This window comes from Mastigoproctus giganteus, chromosome 7 (assembly GCF_048544385.1).
Source record: "Mastigoproctus giganteus isolate SK-2022 chromosome 7, ASM4854438v1, whole genome shotgun sequence".
Classification (NCBI taxonomy): Eukaryota; Metazoa; Arthropoda; class Arachnida; order Uropygi; family Thelyphonidae; genus Mastigoproctus; species Mastigoproctus giganteus.
The window spans coordinates 32346325-32362467 of record NC_143581.1 but is presented as its reverse complement, the minus strand read 5'-3'; the positions used below and the strand labels follow the sequence as shown (position 1 = coordinate 32362467).

At 36.2% G+C, this 16143-nt stretch overlaps 1 protein-coding gene across 2 annotated transcripts in view; it reads left to right on the top strand.

Annotated features, from left to right (window-relative positions):
- Nucleotides 1–16143, top strand: part of LOC150082796 (FH1/FH2 domain-containing protein 3-like) — a 763267-nt gene that overhangs the window by 602261 nt on the left and 144863 nt on the right. For both annotated transcript variants that reach the window (XM_090377607.1, XM_090377606.1), the window contains exon 16: nt 11703–12838. In XM_090377607.1, the coding sequence (XP_090233733.1) occupies nt 11703–12838 (1136 nt within the window). The remainder of the gene's footprint in view (nt 1–11702; nt 12839–16143) is intronic.

The following is a 16143-nucleotide window of genomic DNA, read 5'->3' as shown; positions in this document are numbered from 1 at the left end:
GACTGGATGAACCGATTCGCAAGCTCTCGAGCCACTTGCGTTCCCAAAATCCATGGGCGCGGTCGGTAATGACCGCGTCTTCAGGGGAGATCCGATGCTGCTTTTCCCAGAAATGCTCTGCTACAGCAGACCTCGCATAGTTAGCAGTCTTGATAGCGGTCGTGTGTTCCCCCAGACGGTCCTTTAAACGTCGGCCTGTTTCCCCCACATAACACTCCTCACAATCCGGGCACTTAATCTCGTAGACCACATTGCTAGTATGGTCCTGGGCTACGGGATCTTTAACTTGGGATATCACTGTGTGCAACCTCCGACCCGGAAGTTGCACACAGCGAGTCTGGCACTCCCGCAATGCCCGTACAATACGTTCTGAAAGGCCCGGATAGTAAGGAATGTATGCAGTATCCACAGGGGCAGGCCACTCCCTACGATTGGACTCAACCCTATGAATATATTTGTCCAAGACCCTCTGGGGGTATCCACATTTCCTGAGGTCTGCCGTGACACCTAATATATTCAGGCGATAATAGCTGAATGGGAATTAATAAATGTAACAAAGAATGAAATATACCATGGATTAACAGAACAAGAAGTAACAGGAACTAAATGCATCTCCAATAAGAAAAATGGAAAAATTATGCAACTCAGCCTCATACTGACTCAATACTTCACAACTTCCAACATCTACTAAAGCAGCCTAATCCAATATGCCATTTCAAATGTCAAGGATCTTGGGTATATTCTTACCTTGAGTATGCCATATCCAAAAATTTCATTACTTCATACTGCATGTCCCCCCCCACCTTTTCTTACTATTGAATACACCATGAATTGTCAAACTAATAAAGCAAACGTATCTGCGAAAAGATCTAAACCTCCTAAACTCTTCCTTGTTCATTTTACAAATATATGTAGTCCTAGTTTTAATCTTAATGATGTCCATTTCCACTTACAGTCTGCCAAACCCCATATAATTTTTCTGACAGAATTTCAGTTATTGGTTGATTCAACCACTGCTCATCTCGGTTGCCCAAATTATTTGCTGCATGATTTTGTTCACCTCAAAGGTGGTACTTGTGCATATGTCCTTTCCGATATTCCCTGTCAGAGACTTGGTAATTTGGAATCTCCTCTTTTTGATCGTCTCTGGCTTAAAATCTTTCTACCTTATTCTGTCAAATTCATCTGTTGTTTCTACCGTTCTCCCAACTCCACTAATCACTTTGACACTCCACTTTGACTTCCTCTCTTTGCAACTTGACTTTCTCCAGTCCAACTTTTCTAACAGTGAGGTAATTTTACTTGGTGATTTTAATGTTCACAACTCCAGATGGCATCTGTTTTTCTAGTCACACAGACCCAGCTGGTCGTAATGCTGAGGCTTTTGAAATTACTAATGACCTCACCTAGATCGTTCATTAACCTACAAGAATACCGGACAATCCTCACATCTTGTGAGTATGGGCTTGGCACACCCAGGGTCCCGAGCTGGATATCATCTTTCTTGGTGATTTCTTTTTCTTTTTACTTCTGACTCTTCTCTCTCTCTCTCTCTCTCTCTCTCTTCCCCCCCCCATGGTAATTCAGAATTTTTTTTTTTTTTTTTTGGCTGGTGCTTGTTGTTTGTTTGTTATTTGGATTTTAGGAGCATTAGCAACTAAGGCCATATTGCTCCGGGGATATGCGGTGGTCATTCCCTGACCTTTCCGCATCCTCCGTATTTGGTGGTCACGGGCTCGAACCCCGGTCTAATCAAGAAGCGTGTGCTACGCACTGCTGCTCCTGCCCACCTGGCTACGGAGGCGCCTTGGCTGGTGCAGCATAAGCCTCAGGCTTCCTTGCACCATATGGCTAATAATAATAATAATAATAATAATACAGCCAACACATTTGATCTTTTTCTCACAAACACTTCCAAGTACACAGTCAAAGTGAGTGGTCATTTCGGCACCTCAGATCACAACTTGGTGATTGTCTCTTCTCCAGTGGAGCCTTTATCTCATGGCTATTCCCAACTTCGTGTTGTTTGGCATTACAAGAATGCAAAATGGGATGACTTGTGAGATTTGTCTTCTTCTTTTCATTGGTCGGATTACTGTTTCAAATCTCCTGATGTCAACCTTTGATCAGATCTTGCCAGTGAAATTATTCTTGCAGGAATGGAATCCTTTATTCCACACTCCACCTTAAAATCTCATCCTTTATCTAAACCTTGGTTTTCCAATAAATGTGCTAAGACTGTTCAAGAAAAGAATGTTGCATATCGTAATTGGCTTGTTTCCAATTCTTCAGTTTCATTTTCTGCCTACACCAGAGCTCGCAACAATTGTACAGAAGTTATTAATCAATCAAAACTAGATTTTGAACAGGCTAAGAGTAGAAAACTTGCTTCTTGCCCTAATGGTAGCCGAGCATTCTGGTCTCTTGCCAAGGCTATTGGCCGCAACTTTTGCCCATCTCTGCTCCCATCGCTTTCAAAACCAGATGGTTCTATTGTCACTTCAGCCAAGGATAAAGCTTACCTGCTAGCAATCCATTTTTCTTCCAACTCATGTATTAATGATCTTGGTAAAACACCTCCCAACACGCTCCATTCTATGCCTCCTGTGGTCTTCTGTCAAAAGGATGTCAGAAGGATTTTGACGAATCTTGATGCTAAGAAAGCTCCACGTCCTGATGGCATTTCTCCACTTGTTCTCAAAACCCGCACTCCTAAACTTAATCCTGTTCTTTGCCACCTTTTTTCACTTTCTTATTCCTAAGGTGTTCTTCCTTCTGCTTGGAAATTTGCTCATATTCAGCCAGTTCCAAAAAAGGGTGACAAATCCTTCCCATCCGATTATCGTCCCATTGGAATTACTTCTACTCTTTATAAAGTAATGGAGAAATCAATTAACCGGCAACTCTTACACTATTTAGAAACTTTGTATGATCAATGATCACCAGTATGGATTCCATGGCTGTCGATCCACTGGTGATATTCTGGCTTATGTTACCCATTTGTGGACAAATTCAATGGAAAAGTTTGGTGAAACACAAGCAGTTGCTCTTGACATCTCAAAGGTTTTTGATCATGTTTGGTATTAAAGGTCTTCTAAACAAGCTTCCATCTTATGGTTTACCAACTATTTTTTGTAATTGATTATCCAGTTTTCTCTCTGACCGCTCACTGAGGGTGATGGTAGATGGCTCTTTATCTTCTAGCTTCTCCACTAATGCTAGTGTTCCCCAAGGTTCAGTTCTTTCCCGCATTCTTTTCTTTTTGTATATTAATGACCTTCTTCCATTGACTGGAAATCCTATCCATAGTTTTGCTGATGATAGCACATTGCATTCCACTTTCTAGTTTGAGAAACCTCACCCTGCTCAATAAGCTTCAACTTCTCAAATATCCGCTATAAATTCGTTAAATGTCGATCTCCAAGCAATTCTCCAGTGGGGCAAAGATAACTTAGTCGATTTCAATCTTCTAAAACCCAGTCCTTTCTTATATCTTGCAAAAAAGATTCTTCTGGTCCTATGCTTATCTTTGGTGACACTTCAATTTCTAGGCAAGATGATATATCTCTTTTGGGATTACCTTGACTTCTAATCTCTCTTGGCACAAGCACATTACAAATATTGCTTCCTCTGCATCTAAAAAACTTGGTTTTCTCTTTCACTCTCGGCACTACTTTTCTTCCAAGCAGCTGTTCACTATGTACAAATCGCAAAACTGCCCTACCATGGAATATTGTTCCTAAATCTGGGCCGGTGCCCCAAAAACCTCTCTCAGGCTTCTAGATTCCATTCAGAAGAGGCAGTTAGGTTAGTTAATGACTCATCTCAAACAGAGTCTCTCCACTCTCTGTCTCATAGATGTACTGTTTTTGCTGCATGCCTTTTCTACAGTTACTTCCATGGGCACTATTCTTCTGAATTGGCTTCTATAATTCCTGCTCTCTCTTTCAAAACAGTCCGAACACATGACGCTACCAGTCAACATCCATTTACTGTCCATGTTCAAACCCACAGAACTAACTTTTCATCTTCCTCATTTATTCTTTCAACCTCCGTTTTCTGGAACAACCTTCCTTCATACATATTTCCTGAAAATTACAGTCTACAGAAGTTCAAGTCTAATGTCAACAAATATCTTCTTTCATCTTCTCAACCTCCAACCCATAGATGGTACTAAGTACTATAGGTTCTAATTACCTCTCGTGTATGGGGTTTTCATAAAAAAAAAAAAAAAAAAATTAAATGTGCACTGGTATGCCTGCATCTTCAAAGAGACATAAGCCAAATCGGAAGATACCCTTTTGGTACAGCAAACATTTTCATGTTAGGATTTATTCAATCCAAATCTCACACATCACAGTATATTGTTTCTTTAACAATGTGCTCTTTCATCAGTTTTACTGGACAAAAAACTTGATTTTCTGGGAGTGGGGAAACCTAAAATTGACTAACTCTGTAAAAGGCCTGTAAAAATTCCTTCCATCTCTGATGGAATACAGACTGAAGCCTTTTTTGCCACGTTCTAGAAGGATGGTGATTGTACCCACAAGAGCATCCCTTTGATAAAATAATGATGGCATCAGAGAGAAATCAATTTTTTTTTTATTTATTTATTATTTTTTTTTTTTTGTTAGTTGTTGGTGCGCACATCGGCTTCTGTGGCCATAATGCACCTCCTAAAGTTTTTGCATTTTTTTTTACTCTGATCGAAGCCCGAGGTGGGATTCGAACTCATGACCTTTGGGTTGCCAGGCAGGTACTTTTACCCACCTGGCTAGCCCGGAGAGACAAATCAATGCATGGAGAAGTGATTATTAGTCAACCCTCAAATTCCAGCCAAAGCAATAGAATTGAACAGTCTTCTGTAAACAACAGCACACCAAATTGCAGTTGATGGCATTTGCAAGGTGGATGGTACTACTTACTACCAAATCAGGAAGCATGATATGAAGACATAGATGACTTCTAATAAAATTATCTCTTCCTAAATGGACATAGCCCATTATGGGGAATAGCAATACAAACAGATGAAAAATTATATTTAATAAAAAAAAAAAAACCCTTTAGACCATAACCTTTCTCTCCTCACCAATGGAGTTTGTACAATCTCATCAAATGTGAGCACAGAAACAGACATCTCTATTTGATCCTGGATATGTTTTCCATCTTAAACTGGAAGGTGCTTGAAGGAGACCTATTAAGAAGTGACTATTATTGTGTAATATCTACTCTAATCAAAGAAACTTGGCTATTCTTGTAAGACAAGCAAGGTAGAAACTAGAGAAGGCAGACAGAAAAATATAGGGAACTGGCAATCCTAGATCCAAAAATAATAAGCCAAGAATCAATTGATACTATGGTAACCTACACTACAGAGAAATTAGTGCATGCAGCATGTCAAACAGTACTATTAGTAGTAGAAAATGATGCAAGGAAGCAAGCTTATATGGCATTGTTTAAAAATAAAAAAAAAACCCTCATTTGTGTATCCTTTTAATAATGTGTCTAATTCTTTATTAAATTTATTGAACCTACTACCTCCACAACATCAGATGGAAGTTTGTTCCAACAATTAATCAGTCTCTGGCTGAAAGCAGATTTTCTCACAACTATCCTATAACCATCCATTTCACTTTAAATTTATGTCTCCTTATGTGTGTCATTTGAGCAAGACTTAGAATGCCATCCTCATTTAACTTAATCCATTTAAGGCCTTAAACACCTCAATAAGATCTATCCACAGGTGCCTAGTTTTCAGATGCTGTAATTTGCAGAACTGAAGTCTTTTATGGTAAGAGTACCCTTTTATGTCCCTTTTGTTGCTCTTTTCTGCATCTGTTTCAACAGATCCATATCATTTCTAAAATGTCTAAAATGAAGCTTCCACACCTGTATGAACTATTCACGATGTGGCCTAATCACTGCTTTATACAATAAGACAATTACCACCTTGTTCCTTCCTGCAAAGTTCCTGTATATCATTGACAAAAATCCATGAGCTTCTAGCAGCCTGTCTGTACTGCTCAGAAAACTCCAATTGAGACTACACAGTTGCTCCCAGGTCTTTTAGTTTCTCCACTACATTCAGGTAAAGTACCAACTAATTGGTATGTTAATCTGGGATTAGCATTAGTAGAGGCATATGATTCAAGAAAGCAAGCTTATACAGCATCAGCCAAAAAAAAAAAAAAAAAAACCTTCCCATTTCACCCATCCATTCACTCCAAGTGTTTGTCTAGTTCTGCTCTGAATTTATTTAAGCTTTCAACTTCTACATTTGTACAACAGATGGAAGTTTGTTCCAGCAATCACCCACTGGCTAAAGGAAATTTCTGCACATCTGTTCTACAACTGCCTTTCCTAAATTTGAATTTATGTTCCCTCAGGTGATTAATCGGGGCAAGAGGAAGACTCCCTCTGCTGCCTATTGCAGTACCTTGCATTTGTCAATGTTATTCCTTGATTGCCACTTCTCGGCTTATCTGCCTAATTTTTCTAGATCTTGCTGCAGCATCATACTCTGATTTCTGTCATTAACCACCCTGCAAACCTTCATAACATCCGCAAACTTAGATATTAAACTTGATATGCCTTCATCAATATCATTAATAAATATAGAAAACAACATTGGGTAGCACACGCTTCTTGATTAGACCGGGGTTCGAGCCCGTCACCACCAAATACGGAAGATGCGGAAAGGTCAGGGAATGACCACCGCACCGGAGCAATATGGCCTTAGTTGCTAATGCTCCTAAAAACCAAATAACAACAACAACAACATTGGGTCCAGCATTACATCTCGGGGAACTACACTAATAACAACAGCTATTAAGTCCAAGAAAACAGTTATTAATAACCACTCTCTGTCTTCTCCCAGTCAACCATCCCATTATCCATAGCAGTAACTTTTCCCCCAATGCAACATTGCTCCAATTTATATAGCCGTCTTTTATATGGAACAGTATCAAAAGTTTGCTAAAATCTATGTAATATCAAAATTACTTTTTTGCATCTAGTTTCTGTGTTGTAGTAACCAATCAGATTGATCAGATAAGACCTTCCCTTAATTAATCCATGCTGTGATTGCTGTATAGCTACACTCTTGTCAAGATGCCTGTGTATTACTTCTTTGATCACCGACTCCATTATTTTTCCAGGCAAATGAAGCTTACAGGTCTATAATTACTCACTTCTCCCTTTGATTTCTCTTCAATACTCATGAATTCTTGTTTTCCAGATACCCAATTGATCCCTGCTGAAGATGTCTGAGCAGCAAGGAGAAAACAAAACAAAGCCTGGATAAATTCCATACATATTCATAGAATAAATTACATATGTATTCCATAAACCAAACCTCATGGTATAAAAAGGCTAGAGCACAGACAAAAAAGATTTCAGTGCAGAAGTGAAAAAAAAAAAAAAAAACTTCCTCAATCTGTTTCTTTAATAAAGATAAAAATATTAAGAGTTTGAAATGCAATTTAAAAGATAGGCATCAAATAAAAACAATGATTAATTGACAGAATAGTAACTAGCTGAAATGTCAAAAGTAGTAGATGCATTAGGAGAAACTTTAGCAGTAGGTATCTGCAAACACTTCCTGTAGGAAAGGTTTCCAGAAATATAAAGAACGACTTAAAAAACACAAATTATGATTCATTTCCAGAATACTCTTCTTTTGTAATGTAAAAGTTTCAAAGTTTGCTATCCCTAGCAAAACTAACTAGGACCAGATGTATACACAATGATAAAACAACTAAATGTAGTCATTGTGTATTATACTTAGATTATATAACTGAATCTGTGCAGAAAATGTCTTCCCAGAAAGCTGGCACTATGCTATAATACTTGCCTTTCCAACAAGTCAGCAAGAGAAAGATCTCACACTAAGCTATCACTCTATCACATTACCAGTCTGAAAGGTATTGGTAGTCAATAATAGGTTGATCTTTTCTAGAAAACAACAACCTCTTGGTATTAGGAAAACCAAATACACTATAACCATTTAGCCAAAATATAAACCAGTGTCAGAGCAGGAGACCAATTCATCAAAGCAGGAAAACCAAGTAATGGTATGTTTGACAGTCAGGAGAAATGAATAATATCTCACAGTACTATGGAATTATATGAGACATGCATGCTTTTGGACTTCATAGACACTTGCCTCTATTCATCCATAACATTACCACTACACTTTTCAAATACATATAAGAACTGTACTCTCAAAAATCTTTCATAAAACAGAGGGAGTTCTACAGTGATCAGTCTTTGGTACCACCCTTTTCATTATTCAGATCAACACCATAGCAGACATGCTAACAAATTAAATATACAGCACCCTCTCTATTGGTGTCTTCACTATCTTTAATCACTTCCAGAACGTGGCCTGACCATTGCAAACAACAGAAACTACAGTATATAGTCAACAATATCAAGTAAATATAACAGATTTCAACTACACAGGAAACAGAAACATGTTTATCCACCTCTGCCATAAATACAACCTTATACCCAGAATCAGGCTCAAAGTTAGAAGGACTAGTACTGTTGGAGAAATCCAATATAAAATTCCTAACACTAATCTTAGACAGGAAGTTTACATTTCTAAAGCACATAAGACAAGTATATACTTCCTGCTTAAAAAAACACTCAACATTCTTAAGAATTTTCTCAGCAATAATATGAGGAGCAGACTGCTACATGATGTTCCAATTATAATAGTAATAGTAATGGAGGCATGTGATGAAAGAAAGAAAGTACTTATGTACTTACTACATGAGCTTATGTAGCATTAGCCAAAAAAAAAAAAAAAAAAAAAAAAAAACCCAATTTTATACATCCATTACCTCTAAAAGTTTGTCCAGTTCCTCCTTGAATTTATTTAAGCTATCAACTTCCACAACGACAGATGGAAGTTTGTTCCAGCAATTAACCACCAGCTGGCTAAAGGCAAATTTCTGCACATCTGTTCTACAACTGTCTTTCCTCAATTTGAATTTATGCACCCCCAGGTTCATAATCTAAGCAAGCGGAAGAATCCCATCAGAATTCAGCGCGCTCCACCCATTCAAGGCCTTATACATCTCAATCAGATCATCTCGCAGGTGCCTAGTCTCCAGCCACTGCAGTTTGTAGAACTTAAGCCTTTCTTGGTAAGAGGATTGATTCATTCCCCTTACCAATCTTGTTGCCCTTCTCTGTACATGCACAAGCAACTTTACATCCTTCCTAAAATGAGGCCTCCAGACCTGTACGCAGTACTCAAGACGTGGCCTGACCATTGCCTTATATAAAGGGATCATCTCCTTTTCCCTACTAGCAAAATTCCTGTATATCATTGACAATACCCCATGACCTGCTCTGGAAGCCTGTCTCTGCATTGCTCAGAAATCTTCATATCTGACTGCACAATTACTCCCAGATCTTTTTCATTTTCTACCACTCTTAAATGTAGTACCACACAGTTGGTATGTTTTATAGGACCAAGGCAACGTGTTGAGAGCAGTCCCCTCCTCTCTTCCTGCTCTGGTGGCAACTACGGTTTTTGTCAAACTCAGTTGACCCCATTTACTGGGTTTGACACAATGTTCTTTATGTGTATGCTTTATAGAGATTGGCAAATAATAAATACTGATTCTTGTTACATTTCTGTAATTTGTTTTAATGTGAATAGTGATTATAGCATCCTCTGTTTGACCTAAAACTTGATGTTCTTCCCAAAGGTTACATCCAATAGTACTTCTAATCTTTTTGTCCAAGCCATTTCCATAGATTTTTACCAGGTACAGTAAAGAGTGAAATCCCTCTGCAATTTCTACTTTGTGGTATACCTGTATTAATTAAGATGTGGTGGTTTAAAGTAATGAGATAGTTTTAACAAAGCAGCGGTGGGGCCTGCTCTGACAGATCCCTTAGTGAAATATCTGTTGTGCATTAATTGCCAGTTCAAGATTAGTGATTGTAACTTTTCTAATTATTTGTAGTTTTCAAAACAAGCATATTAATATTTATTTGGAATAATGAAGATTAAGGGGGATAGTCTTGATCTTTATTATTCCAAGAACAATGAACAATATTTATTATTTTATATTTATTTTGAATTATGGGTGAATAGTCTGACAGGCCTAGCTTTTTTTAACTTTTATTTTTTAAAGATTTTGCCTTCAGCTGTACTTGTCTAAACAAGTACAGTTCTTCTAGTTGTACAGTTGATGCTATTGCTACAGAAAGTTAGATGATGTTTTATGTTGTTTGAATTATTATATAAAATGTTTTCTTGTCTATTTTTATTTATTGTACAAAACATATATCATTGGCATTCTATAAAAACCTTGTATGTTGAAAATTACTACTTTTCAGGAGAACCAGAACATATGAAGTTTTGATGGTCACAATATGCAGCCAATGACATGTGAGGTTTCTGCATTGTCTTCAAACACTTGTTTTGATCGGTTGATTACTTCCAAGGTTTGCAGGGCAATGTGGAACCAAAAATGAAACTCATTACAAACAAAATCAAGTTTTTTATGAATTCAACATACAAGGTTTTGATTGAATGCCAACGATATTATGGGTGACACCTAAGTTATAGTGTATAAGTACATATTGGAGAATAGTAAGAAATAATGATGTAAATGTGGTAATGTAAGAAGTTAGAACGATGGTTTTCAACTTGGGGTGCCACAACAACATTCCAGGGGTGCCACTTAATTGAGTTTAAGAGTTACTTAAATTTTTTATTTTTATTTTTAATTTATATATTTATTTCATTATAAAAAGGTGTACGGTATATTTTTAATTTTTGTGGTGATCTATAATTGATGTTTATTTAGTATCTCCACATAAAGAATAAAATTATTATATATATATATATATAATTTGTATTATAAATTGTAATTTTGTTTATAGTTAATTATTGTAATGACTATCATATAACATTTTTTTTAATATATATATATATACACAGAGAGTGAATCGGATCTAACAGGCAGAAAATTGAGTAGGGTTGCCACAAAATAAAATAAGTTACTTAGGAGTACCATTATTAAAAAAAAAGGTCGAAAACCACTGAATTAGATATAAAATATAGGGAAAAATAGTTATATATCAAATATGTATTTTAAGCAGAAATGTATATGTATACATAATGCAGAATTTTCATCCACTTAATTATTTTATAAACCTGAGAATGGAAAAGATTAATAGTTTCATGCTAATATATTTTTTGCTGGAAATAAGGGGGTTTAAAATAATACATTTTTGAACTTTTGAATTTTTCATTAAAAATTTTTTTTAAAATTACATTTAAAAGAAAAAGAAAATTTGGAGTCTGCCAGATCCCTCACCACCAATATTATAACAGTAGGTATTGTCACCATACTGATGAATTAAAGAGCAATCACCTAAAGTCTGTGCAAAGGGAGTGGATTTACTTTTGCAGCACGTGGGCAGAAACTAAATAATTGGTGGAATTGTGTAATGTTTAGCAATGCAAATTCAAAAACAAACATATTTTATATATATTTCATTTGAATAACTTACAATTTCTGTGTTTGTAATACCTTAATTTTCATCTGGTATTGCTATATCATTAAGTATATGTTATGGTTTATAATTTCTCCTTTTATAAGTATTTGTTCTTTATTTTCAATTACCATAATTTTATTTTGAATTCATACATAATTTTTTTATTTTTCATATAGATCCTTCCATTGTGGAGAAGCAGAGATCTCGATTTGAAAGTAGAATTGAAGATGAAAATCGCAAAAATCAAGAGTTATCAAGAATGAGGGATGACAGACCTCGGCAAGAAGACAATAAGATATCATTAGTGAAACAAAATAGTCGTTCTGATGCAAGACTTGGTTCTATTCCTTATACCCGCAGTGATACAAATAAGAAAGCTTGGGTGTTATCGATGATGTATGGGAAAAGTCAAGAAGAAGAAAATAAACAAGTAGTACAGCAACCAAGCTTGCCTCCAGCTGATGGAATAGTTAATTGTTTATCTAAACCAAGAGAAGAGGAATATTCTAAATCTCCTCTAAGAAAAGAAACTAGTGTGAAAGACATGCAAGAAAAATTCATGAACAAGCAGGAAATAAACTTGCGATCTCCAACAAATGAGAATCGACCCCGTATTGGAGATGCAAGTGGTATAATTAGTAGGGCAAAAGAAGGACTGGCAGCAAGCACACGTCCAGAACAAAAAGTTCCTATTATTACTCAGTCAACTAGTACAACACCAGAACCAAAGAAATCAGAAAATGACCTACAGTGGGAGCAGTTAACAAAAACAATTAAACGCCCATTGATCATTAATGATCTGGACTTCACCGATTTAAAGGATGAGGATGATAATGTTGATTTTCTTAATCTTCCTGTTTTAAATGGTCTTCCTGCTGGTGTTCCACCACTTCCAGGAGGTGGTCCTCCTCCACCCCCTCTTCCACCAGGAAGTGGCCCTCCTCCTCCACCACCACCACCTGGTGGAGGATCCCCCCTTTTTCCACCTGGTTTGAGTACTATAACACCACCCCCTCCACCACCATTTTTTACATCATCTAGAGTTAATACCACAACACCACAACCTCCACCATGGGTGAGAAGAAATCTGTCTCAGCTGGATCAACATCAGCAACAACAGCAACAATCAAAAACAATTGTTAAAACTAAAAAAACTGTTAAACTTTTTTGGAAAGAAGTTAAAGAAGACAGTGCACTCCTGCATAGAGCTGGAAAAAAGAAAACTATTTGGGATGAACTGAAACCTGTACATATTGATACACAAAAACTTGAACATTTATTTGAAAATAGGGCAAAAGACATTATGAGCAAGGTAACGTTAAGACATTTCATACTGGTAAAGCAGTTTTCATATCTTTAAAAAAAATACTCATCAGAGTTTAACTGTTTAATTTACTGTATATATGCGATTTTTTAAACTTAAGAAGGACCAGTTTTTAAATATAAATTGTAATTAAAATATAAAATTTAAGTAATATGCATGATAAAGCTAAACTTTTATGCATGTTTTATCTTAAAAAAAAAAAACATAAGCTTTTACAGCTGTATGAAATAAGCATTAAAGCAGTTTTAGCTTATTAAATTTTCTGAAGCTGCAAAGTGCACGATAACAGCTAATAACAGAATTTTTTTTTCTTTGCAATGCTTCTACTCTGGCTGCAATTATGGCATGTCTGTTCCAATGAATGCAGGAGGTAAGCGCTGATTTTTTTTTTTTTTTTTTTTGACTGAAAATCTTCTAAGACATTGCTATTTGGTGTGAAATATTTAAATTGAATTTTTTTCCCTCTTGTAATAGAATTGAGAAGAAAATGCAAAAACATATATACAGGTGGTTGTTGAATGGTTTTAATTTTTTTATTATTTTAAAATTGAACTGGTGTTAGATTTAATAATCTGCAAAACATAACAGTATCATTGTTGATGATGTAGTGTTTATAATATTCTTTGAGTTATTGATTAGTTAATGAATTATGAATAGGATAGTATGTGGGAGCTTTAAAAAATAAAATTTATTAAATTTAACACACCACTCCATGCTTTTTGTTTAATTTGAGCTTTTGTTTTGGAATTTCTTGTTTTGACTTTTGTAAGCCAAAATTGGACAGCAGTGGCCGATGCATGCAATATCCTGATTTTCAAAGTTATTTTTCTGCTCTCCCATCTATTAAAGCTGACTACTGATTATTGTAAACACAGATAAGAGATGAAAAAACACTGGACAAATTGCAAGACAATCAACACATAAAGACGTATTATTTGAAATCTACTTGAGATGACCTGACAAAACACAAATTTATATATCTATTACTCCCAGGAGCCCACGCACCAAAAAAATTCTATTTATATAGGTACTCACTCATAGAAATGTTAATGTATCTTGAACCTACGAATTCATCAATGAATTAAACTCAAATTTAAGCAAAAACAAAAAAAAAAAAAATATATATATATATATATATATATATATATATATGGATTGCTGAGTTTATTTTATTAAATCAATACAAAAAACATATATTAACTGACACAAAATCCATTAAAAGCGGACATTTTTGGCCAGAATGAGAATATTTCAGATTTTTAATCATTAATTAAAAGTTAATGTGGGGTTTTTGGTTGTTAGTATATTGGATAGGAATCTGTCAAGCACAGTAATAGCATTTCTGGGTTAAACATATATCCCACAGTTTATGTAAGTAGTTGACTGTCCAGTTAATAGAGCTGGAGTTAATGTAGCCTAACCCCCACAAGATTGAAACCCTCACTGTTTCCTTTGACCTACTGAAATGTCTTTGAACACTACCTATTTTACAACATAATAGTCATTGCCCACTATTAGTCCTTGTATTGTTACATCCTTGATACTGCAAAAATATTTGATTAGAATCACATCAAGGACATTTGAGCCCCTTGTATCCTCTGTCTGCTGTAATAAGAGGGGCATTTGAAAAGTTTGTGGTCTGAATATGAAAGGGTAGTGGTACAGTGTTAAAAACTTCTCTAATTAATGTATAACACTTCAAACAGTAACTCGCCAAGTTTCATGCAGTTTCAATAACGTTTTTTTTTTTTTTTTTAATTAAAGGTCCTGGAGTCAACAAAGTTGTGTGAATGAGTAAAGATGGATTAAATCAGTTACTATGCAATCAGCCAATATTTAGGTAAAAAGGGACACCAAAGGCAATTCAAAAGATATGATTACAACACTGGGGGGGGATATCTCTTCCTGTTCCATGGTTAACAAGTGGGCAGTAGAATTTAAATGAGGGAGGAAGAGCCTGGAAGGTGACCTACACTGTGGAAAGCCTGCAGTGCCCATCACTCCAGAAGTTTTTGACAGTGTGGATGATCTGATGATGAGTGACATTTTGATACATTGCCAGCATCTTGGGCAAGACATCTGAATGTTTGTACCATGTATTAACAGAGGTTCTCACTATGAAAAAGGTGTTAGCACAATAGGTCCCAAAGTTGTTTACAATAGATCAAAAAATGCACAAGAGTTGTCAAGTCAAGTGAACATTTTCATTGTTTTCAAGCAGATCCAGCAAATTTCCTTTCAAGGTTTGTGACTATGGATGAGATATGGGTCTGTCACTTCCAGTCAGAGAGAAAGGAGCAGTCCAAACAGTGGTTGTCCCTCCAAATAAAGCCAAGTTGATTCTGTCTACTGGCAAGGTAATGGCATTTTTTTGGGATGCTGATGGAAAACACAGAGAAAAACTGAGCAAAGGTGTCTTGTTCCACAAGGAAAATGTGCCTGCTCACGTCTGTCACTGCCATGGCTGCACTGCATGAGTGAAGCTTCGAAATATTGGGCCATCCCATATATTCATCAGATCTTGCACATTGGACTTTCAGCTATATCCTAATTTGAAAAAATACCTGGCTGGCATCCATTTTCCCACCAACAGTGATGTCACTGCTGCAGTGGATGCATTCCTGGAAGCCCAAGAGAAAACTTTCTCCACAGCAAAAGTGTATTGACTTCAAAGGGAACTATGTTGAAAAGTAAAAAGTAACATGTTACCAGATTTCTCAGATAATGATAATCTTCCAGTTGGTTCACAAATCAGATCCCACTTTGTACATTGCCATTCCTTTCCATGAGTACAAGGAAGCATGCCACATCCTGGCTGCGCTCCTCCTTTATCCCAACTAGAAGCAAGTGCAGGATCCAGATCTTAAAGAATAGCTATTGTCCTTACATCCAGGAGTGCTCCACAAACCCTTCTTTGACAGATCCACGAGCAAGGACAGCTTGATCCCATATCTGTTAGCCTGAAAGGGTCAGTAAAAAGAAGAAAAGAGTGACCAAGACCTGAGACTAAAGATCATACTTTAATTTGATTGTGAAACAGGTTAAAATATTTCTTCATCATGGTTACGTGGCAGGCTAAGCCTCTGCCATAATACTAGTCTATTTGGTGCAACCTCAAACGTTCGCTTAATTACTTTGAGTGGTTCCATCATGTTATTTATGTTTATTTAATCATTTGCTAAAGATGAGTTCTACATCTGGCCAAAATGTTTAATTTTATCATTTTCAGTGTCAGTATAATGTGTATTATTTGTATTTGGAGGTTTCTCACATTATATCATATAAGAATATAT